Source organism: Panthera onca, chromosome D4, assembly GCF_046562875.1.
Source record: "Panthera onca isolate mPanOnc1 chromosome D4, mPanOnc1 haplotype 2, whole genome shotgun sequence".
Lineage (NCBI taxonomy): Eukaryota > Metazoa > Chordata > Mammalia > Carnivora > Felidae > Panthera > Panthera onca.
This window is the reverse complement of record NC_138351.1, coordinates 60,523,037-60,532,300: the sequence shown is the minus strand read 5'-3', so window position 1 is coordinate 60,532,300 and position 9,264 is coordinate 60,523,037. Positions and strand designations below refer to the sequence as shown.

The 9,264-nt window shown below is 48.9% G+C and overlaps 1 protein-coding gene across 2 annotated transcripts in view; it reads right to left on the bottom strand.

The window, feature by feature from the left end:
• Positions 1–944: 944 nt before the first annotated feature.
• The window catches only part of LOC132663185 (stimulated by retinoic acid gene 6 protein-like), a 52,786-nt gene continuing 44,466 nt past the window's right edge, over positions 945–9,264 (bottom strand). For both annotated transcript variants that reach the window (XM_060609265.3, XM_060609264.3), the window contains 7 exons: positions 7,612–7,693; positions 7,229–7,277; positions 6,658–6,775; positions 5,582–5,701; positions 4,150–4,313; positions 3,045–3,191; positions 945–2,333 (listed from right to left, as the gene is read on the bottom strand). In XM_060609265.3, coding sequence (XP_060465248.3) covers positions 2,185–2,333; positions 3,045–3,191; positions 4,150–4,313; positions 5,582–5,701; positions 6,658–6,775; positions 7,229–7,277; positions 7,612–7,693 — 829 coding nt within the window. In that variant the 3' untranslated portion in view covers positions 945–2,184. The remainder of the gene's footprint in view (positions 2,334–3,044; positions 3,192–4,149; positions 4,314–5,581; positions 5,702–6,657; positions 6,776–7,228; positions 7,278–7,611; positions 7,694–9,264) is intronic.

Sequence of the window (9,264 nt, the reverse complement as noted above, 5' to 3'; positions counted from 1 at the left end):
GACAAGACCAGAGAAAGAGAATTTGCCAGTGGATGAGGTCCCAGGACTTTCTATCCTCCGTCTCCCTCTAGGGGCTCCGTGTTTCCTCTTTACCTACAGGAGTATCCTCCTGGGATCCTTGTCCGTGACCTCCACACTCTCCCTGCTTGCTTCGTGTCCAGGGGCAAGATTTGTGAGGCACCTTTCAAGGCTACAGCTGGGCCTCATTCCATCAACATTTATGCTACCTATAAAGTAGGATTTCCAGCGTTCCTGTACCTCTTTATACAATTCTTTTAAAGACAGACATTCCCTAGAGGCCCCAGCCTGTCAGGTACATTGTGGCCATTCCTCCCTGGTGGGGACCTGATGGGTCATGGATGACTTCTGACTTTCCAGGCGTAGGGTCCATATATGTGGCCACGGGATGATCCCCACACTCTCCCTTGCTAGCCAAGATGCCTTCTGAGGCCAAGTCTACTAGTAGGTCTAGAAGTAAATAGGGCCGATGAGTGTAGATCCTGGGGAAAATCAGCACTAATTTGCAAGGCAACTACCTCAGGGGAGACCATCACAGGCTCCTTTCTTCATGCAGCTGAGAGCATAGTGAGGTGAACAGACATTAATCACATCATCACGAAGTGAAACAATGAAAATGACAATAACTGATATTTATTCAGTTTAGGATGTATCAGGCACTAACTTAGGAGTGTTTGCATGTATTAACTCATTTTATCCTCAAAATAATTTTGGGTGTTGCAGGTATTTTTTTTTGTTTTGTTTTGTTTTGTTTTGAGAGAGAGAGAGAGAGCAGGGGAGAGGGGCAAAGGGAGAGGGAGAGAGAATCCCAAGCAGGCTCCATGCTCAGTGCAGAGTCTGATGCAGGGCTCCATCCCACGACCCTGGGACCATGACCTGAGCCAACACTCAGGTTGGACACACAACCAACTGACCCACCCAGGTGCCCAGGTATTGCCCTTTTTATTCGTAAGGAAAAAGCAGCACAGAAAGGCAAAGGAGTTTAGCTGGTGTTACACAGCTGGAAGTGGTCATGTGGGGATCCCGACACGCCAGTCACAGTTTTCTAAGTTTCTGAAAGCGGAGTGACAAAGTCTAGTCGCAAAGGTTAAATTAAAAGAGATGAGTCTGGCAGACACGTCTAGCAATAGGACTAGGTTTACAGTAGATGCTTAATGTGATTACCGAACTTCAATGGCTCTGGGACTCATGAGGTGGATGGGGACTTCCCTCACCCTGTTGGTATGTCCTCCTGGCACTTGCACAAGCTGCATGACTTTGGTCACTTTGTACAAGCCCTGAACCATCAGAGATCTTACACGAGGGTACGAAGACTCAGGGTGAGGACTGGGCCCTCTGCACACAGAGAAATGTCCAGGCCTGGCGTCTTCCAGCCTGGCGTCTGAGCCTCCCTAGGTGGTCTAACCCACCCCTGATTCCCTGCACTGCAAACACCAGAGGCCTCCCCTCCTCCAACATGCCTGGGGCTCTCCTGCTCCCACTCCTTTGCTCTGTTGTCCTCCAAGGAGAATGCCTGCACACCCCCATCTCTGCCTCCGCAGATAGGCAGCTTTCCTGGGGGATCCCCTCCTCGTCAGATGTGTATATCTTCTTTGTGCCCAAGACCCAGGTCAGTTCTGATCTGTTCCTCATTCCAGTGGCCATGGCAGGAAGAGCCCAATGTGTGCCTGCTCACACTACCAGATTAGAGGCTGGGGTCTCTCCCACCACCAGGAGGCCTGGAAAGTGGGGGAGCAATGAGGATCCTATTGGATTAAGGCCATATTGTCTCCCAGAGAACAACTGTGTCCAATAGTCAAACTCTCCTGGTATAGATAGCCATTTTACCACATTCTTCACTGACACAAAGTTCTGCCCTGTGGTCAAACTGTTTGTCCATATGGAACTCCCCAAGGCTGCCTCCTAACCATCGATAGTGGAAATCATTGAGAAAAGATTGTTCAACAGAAATTCTCTTTAGTTCTTGATCTTTTTACCAGAGGAGTGAATTATTAGGGCTGAGACTTCATGGTTCAGCCCAGGTGCCATCCACGAGTGTCTGGTGCTGTATGCAGTGGACAGGGACTGTGCATCCTGTCACAATGCAGGGGACAGCTGCTGGGTAGCCTGGGTCCTCTCTGGAGCAGTCATCCTGGAATGGCCTTATAGCAAGGTCGGAGGTCACTGTCAGCTCTCTGAGCCCATCAAAAGAATCTGGGTAAACTCCCGGGAGCTATGACCTGGTCTTGATTTTCTGAGCATGACTAGTTTGGGATTGTTGACCAGGGTCTGCAGCAGAAGCCACCGTGTCCTGGACCTGGCTGAGACTCGGGGACCTGGGAGAGAATCAGAGCAGACAGACCTGGAGGACAGGGCTTGTCTCTGTCCTTCTCAGAGGCTATTGGAGAAGCTGACTGGTAGGTGTGAGGTGTGGGAGAAGGAGCTGCACCAGGACCCCTGGGGACATGAGGGTGACAGAAGGGACATGAGTTTGTCCCAGAGCCGGATATATGTTGGATATAGCTGGATATAGTTGGGAACAGTGATGAACTTAATCCAGACTGGTGCCCACAAAACATGACTAATTGGTGGGCTTCCCAGAAGAAGGCAGAGCAGAGTAGTAGGGGTGGAGGGGTGGAGTAGACGGTTATAGAGCCTTGAGGAGGCAGGTGTTGGGGGCCAGAAGCACTTGTGGTAAGCAAAACTGAGCCCCATCTTGGAGAGCACCTGTTCTGAACCCTGGGATATGGGTGGGGTCTCAAACAAATGGAATAGTGAACTCAGACAGTGGAACTAGAGCTCATTTCTGGGAACAAGGGAGGAGCCCACTTAGAAGGACAAGGACACCAGACCTCAGGGGTCCCATGGCCAGGCTGGCTGAAGACTAAGTCTCCTGCTTTCTCAGGTCAAAGGTCTCCCAGGGCAGGGAGTATGGAGGAAGGGGGACAGGGAAAGGGGAAGCTGGAACATCTCAGGGATCCCAGAGAAGCCTTAGGGTACTCGTTCCCTATTGTCCAACCCCAGCATGGGTTCAGACAGAGCCTTACCTGCTGACTGATTTAGGCACCAGTATTTGATGGCCTGCTGCAGCCTCCGCTCCCTGTGCCCTGTGATCAGGATGTTACAAAAGCTGACGAGCACAGGGTTGGTATGATAATGATCCACATAGAGCATGCCAATCCAGGCGCTGAACCCTGAAACCCAGAAGGCAAGTCAGGCCATGCAGTATGCCCTGTGTCCCAGGATGCCCGAGCTTGTGCTCTTGATGATGTGGCTGCAATGCCACTTTGTTCCTATATGCTGCCCATGTTCTCACTGAGAACCTAGAAAACTAGGTCGGAAGAGCAGGAAGCGTTCTTAAGATAGCATTCTAATCCAACCATGTTATGGAGAATGTGAAGCTCAAAGCAGAAGGAGAGCTGTGGCTGATACGGAGAGGCTGTCAGTCCTACAATGAATGGACGAGTGAATGACTGGACACAGGTCAGAAATAAGACAAAAGCTACTTTCACTCTACAGAAATGGCTTGATTTCAGACTATTTCAACTGAACAGACCGTTTTCTTAACTAAGTTAGGTTTCCAACTAATGACACACCAGTCATTCCGAGATGTGTTCTTTCTCAAAATTTTCAGAGCTGTGCATTCATATTTACATTCTGACTGTTCAGATGGAATTTCTAGTACCTCTTACTGCTCTCCATGATATCTTGAAGGTCTGTCAGCAATTTACTTGCCTGAATTCTCTTCTGACCATTAGGCTGAAATGTGTTTTTCTTTTTCTTTTTTTTTAAGTTTATTTATTTATTTTGAGAGAGAGAGAGAGAGAGAGCAAGCTAGGGAGAGGGGTAGAAAGAGAATCCCAAGCAGGCCCTGCACTGTCAGCGTGGAGCCCGATGCAGGGCTCGATCTTATGAACCATGAGATCATGACCGGAGCCAAAATCAAGAGTTGGACGCTTAACCAACTGAGCCACCCCGGAACCCCCTGAATGTTTTTTGCTACTCAGCTTTATAGCCTCCATAAGAAGCTGAGCTCTGAGGCAAAGAGTGTGAAGTCCAGGCCTCTGGTACCCAGCCTGCAGGCACCACAAAGATACAAGACTAGTCCCCTCCACCTGACTCAATGCGTGGCCTCAGGGACCGGCTACTTACCCATGTCTGCACCCTCATAGCCATTCTGCATGATGGTCCTGTCGATGCGGGCAATCAGCCACGTGCCCAGGATGCAGCTGATGAGCAGCCTGGAGAGGCAGGCGCCCAGGCCCAGGAGCACATTGTAGAAGAACAGAAAGTAGTTGAAGTTGTGGAAGGCTTTCCTGCAAACGGAAGCAGGCAGACGGGCAGCACCCTTTCAGTATGAGGAAGTGGCTAGCAGGCTGGTTCAGCGCCCCATGCCTGTGATCAAATCCTGCTGCTCCCATCTCCCAGCCCTGTGACCTTGTGCTGTAACTGGGAGCTGACTGTCCCCACCACACAGCACTGCTGTGGGGACTGGCTCAGACACCACATAGAAGGCGCTGAGCCCAGTGCAGGACAAGTGGAGACTGTGATGTTTCATGGGATCCTTGGGTTTTGAGGTTTCCTGTATGGGAAGGAATCTCATGTGGCTACAGCTGGCTTTGTGGTTACAGCAGAGTTTGTGGCTTTCCCACTGTCTGTTGTAACAGTGACCTGCCCCCAGCTGTAAATGTTCCAAGTCCTCCAAAGGAAACTTTTCAAGTGACCACTTGACCATGTAGTTTCCTGTTGCCTATGGGATAAAGCCCAAACTCTGCATGCTGGATTTCTGGGCCATCTCTGAGAAGGGCCTTTCTGGGATCATCACTTTGTGTCTCCTCCCTGCCCCTCACCACCTATGGTGACCACTGCATGGTCACCATATTGGATTCTCACGGTTCTCTCAACACATCTTGCCCTTTTATGGCTTCCTACCTTCATCCGTGCAGTGAGGGCTGCTGGCCATGCCCTCTCCTCAGCTCTCCCCATAGGAATCCCACCACCCTACTGACCTCAGCTCAAACTCCCCACCTTCAGCTGAATGAACCACCCCGTCTCTCTTTCTCCATTCCCTGTGCTGCTCTTATGAGCCTTTCACACCATCTGGAGTGTACTGGGGCCACATGACTGTGTCTGCTGGCTCCTGTGGACCGTGAGCTTCTGCAGGCAGGTCACGTAGGAATATCTCTTTATCTCCAGTGGCCCTGTTGTTTCCTCCCCGAGTGAATGGCTTCAAATGAATGAGTTCCAAAGGATCACCATGGGCCAGGTACTGTTGTTCTAAGTTCATATTTTAACACATCTCATTCTCAGAATACCTCTGTGAGGAGTGTGCAATTATTTGTAAAATGAGGAAACTGAGGTTCGTAGGTGTTCAGTAAGGTCACATAAGGTCACACAGTTCATAAGGGGTGGAGCCAGGATTTGGACCCAGGCGGTTTGGTTCCAGAGCCCACTCCTGAGCCACGGCCCCTCACCCTCTCAGAGAGGGCACTGTCCCCCCAGGAACCTGCCATGGGTGAAGAGGAAGGAAGGAGAGACTGCTGAAGCCAAGGCCCCCGAGCCCCATTTCCTTCTTTGCCCTCACCTGTTGTTGAGAGCCAAGGGCTTCTGCTTGTCAGCCGTGCTCATCTTTGGCTGCAGGAAGAAGCTGGTGGCGATCCATACCTGCAGGGTCATGAGACCCAGGACGATGGATATGGTGAGGCTGAAACACAGGGCGAGACTGTTGCGGCACCTGCTCTGTGCTTGATGCACACCCACTGTCCGTTGAGAAAACGGAGGCTCACAAAGGGGAGGTGACTTTCTCAAAGTCACACAGTCAGGTCGTTTGGCTCCATACTAGAACTCCAGGATTTAATTATATCCCTTTGTCCATGAGTGGCAGCTGGGATGCGTGTTTAACAGCATGGGAATCAAAGAAAAGCATGAAGTTTTTAAAGCGCTCATGAAGGTCCTGAAAGTGGACGGGCAGGCTCTGCCCAGCCTCCCACATAGCTTTGGGGGAGTGCGGAACCAAGGAGCTCAGAGCAGGGAGGTCCCCGGAGAGTGCCACATCCTGTGTTTGCATCGCCTGAGCAGCAGTGTGGGTGGCAGTTAAATGGGGCCTCGGCTTCAGATCGCTAGCTCCCAACCCTGCCTCTTCCCCTCCTTGGACAAATCGCTTAGCCTTCTGTGCCTCTGTTTCCTTGTCTGACAAATGGATGTTAATATGAGGCCCGGCCTTTAAAGGGTTCTTAAGAGAAAAGATGCACAGTGAATTATCAGTTACGTCAGCCTTCACTCTTATCTTCCATATGGGATAAACTGAGGCTCAGAGAAGTAATTTACCCAAGGTCACACAGCTGATCTAAAACCTGAACTCAGATTCCCTCTATAGTGTCCGAACTCCCTTGTCACCTCCCTGCACTTTAACCTTCCCAGCTATACAATGGATATGTGTGTGTCCCCCCCAGACACAACTGTGAGCACCCCACTGAACAGTGAGAATGGAAATGTCTTATGAACTGTAAGGCTCCCATTGTGATGAGTTGCTATTTTGGCCCATCCTTGGGTCTGAGCTGAGAGTGTCGGTCCAGGAATGGGTGAGAGCCCAACAGCAGTTTCGAGGCTACACCAGTGCCTAGGCCCTGGGCAATGACAGAGAGCCCACCCTGCACTTACGTCCCGATGCCCAGTCCTTGGAGCATCTCCAGGCCCTGGTTGTGGACGACAGGCAACACCAGGCTGTACATGATCATCAGGCCACACAGGCTCTGTACCACATGGATGATGAGGTAGCCTGTGGGCCAAGGGAACCCATAGTCACTCAAGGCCCTTCGCGACCCAGTCATGACTTCCTGCAGAGCCCCTCTATCTTCCTCCCACCAAAGGTCCTGGCATTTTTGCTTATGCAGCTTCTTCTGCCTGGCACGACCTCCCTTTTCCTCCCGCTCACCTGCGGCTCGCCCTGCAGTTCAAATGCCAACTCCATTAGAAAGCATTTGTGTCCTGCCTGGGAGAGTCACTTGCTCCTCTAAGTCACCACCACCTGTATCATTTCTGCCCCATGGGCTTCGGGCAGGTAGTAATGATAGCTTTGTGAGTGTGGGATTCTCCCTCCTTCCTGAAGGAAGGTAGGTGATTCCCTTTACCCATACCTACCCCCCACCTCCTTCTTCCTCACGTCTCTTCTCTCTCCCCACAGCCAGGACCCCATAGGTGCCCAGGGAATGGGTCACATGATGACACTTACCCCACAGAATATAGGCTATTTGCCAGCCAGAGTACCTTGCAATGGCCACCTGAGATTTAAAAAGGAAAAGGGGTCTCATAGGGGTGAAAACACTGATTACCTCCAATATACGGGGCCAGAATCTCTGCCTCATTTGAGGTTCACCCACCAACATACCAGGGCAGATGCCATGACTGTCATTGTTTTACAGATGAAGAAACCAAGGGCCAGATGGGGATAGTGACTATCCTGGGTCACCCAGCAGAAGAGTATACTAGAATTGAGGACTCTGGATGCCCAGTGCAGGGCTGTCCCTCCCCCCGGATGCTGCCCCTGCCTAAGAGGCAGGAGAGCAGGACTTGGCCACTTAGTCTCAGAGCAGAGACAGGCCTCTGTAGACTTACCACACTCTTCGATGAGGAAGGATGATGGAACTTCAAAGGGAGAAAGTGTTTATTTCCTGCCCACAGCCTCTTCATGTGCTTTCTAGAGAAAAAGTGGGGAATCAGTGATGCTCATAACCACAGCTCCTTATGTACTTAGAGCTCAACAGATGCCAACAGAAAAGCCTGCAGAGGGAGATAGAAGCCAGCTCAGCTTCCTTGTATTGACCGCGGCTCGTGGGACAGTTCTCACTAGCCTTAAAAATATTTTTAAAATACGTTTTGGGCACCTGGGTGGCTCAGTTGGTTGAGAGTCCGACTCTTGAGTTTGGCTCAGGTCATGATCCCACGGTTCTGGGATCGAGCCCTATGTCAGGCTCTGCACTGAACGTGGAGCCTGTTCAAGATTCTTTCCCTCCCTCTGCTCCTCCCCAGTTTGTGTGCGTGTGTGCGCTCTCTCTCTTAAATTATACAAAAATAAAATAAAATAAAATAAAATAAAATAAAATAAAATAAAATACATCTTAAACTGAGATATAATTGACATATAACACTCCATTAGTTTCAGATGTACAACATAATCATCCCATATTTGTGCATGTTGAAAAATGGTCACCACAGGAGTCTAGTTAACATCCATCACCTCACATAGTTACAAGTTTTTTTCTTGTGATTAGAACTTTTAAGATCTACTCTTAGCGACTATCAAATATGCAATATGGTGCCATTAACTATAGTCATCATGCTGTAGAGTACCTCCCCGTGACATTTATTTTATAACCGGAAGCTTGTACCTTTTGATTCCCTTCATCCACACCCATCCCCTATCCCCACCTCTGAAAACCTCAAATCTGTTCTTTGTATCTATAGCTTGGGTTTTTGTTTTGTTTTGTTTCAGATTCCATATATAAGTGAGATCATACAGTATTTGTCTTTCTCTGACTTCACTAAGCATAATGCCTTCAAGTTCCAACCATGTTGCTGCAAATGGCAAGATTGCACTCATTTTTCTGGCTGAATAGTATACCAGTGTGTGTGTGTGTGTGTGTGTGTGTGTGTGTGTGTGTGTGTGTGTGTGATACGTCTTCTTTGTCCATTCATCCATCAAAGGACACTTAGGTTGTTTCTATATCTTGAATATTGAAAATAATGTTGCAATAAACGTGGGTGCAAATATCTTTTCTAAATACTGTTTTTGTTTTCTTCAGATAAATACCCAGAAATGGAGTTGCTAGATCATATGTAGTTCTATTTTTACTTTTTTGAAGAACTTCATACTATTTTCCACAGTGGCTGCACCAACTTCCATTCCTACCAATAGTGCACGAGAGTTCCTTTTTTTCCACATCCTCGGCAACACTTGTCATTTCTTGTCTTTTAGGTACTATCCATTCCAACAGGTGTGAAGTGATACCTCACCATGGTCTTGACATGATTTCCCTGACGATTTAAAAATCTTAATATTATATAGTTCCCCATCTCAATGGTGACTGAATGTGATAGTTGAGTCTCTGTGTGGCTTTTATTTTCTTCAATTTGCTCTATTACTTTTTCTGTGACGTGTATGTATTAGTCATGTAATAATATTTCAAAATAGGTAAAAATGGAAAACTGTTTTTAATGATAGACCCACCTTATAGCAACATCAAGGAAACAGAGAAGCCCAGCCCCCCA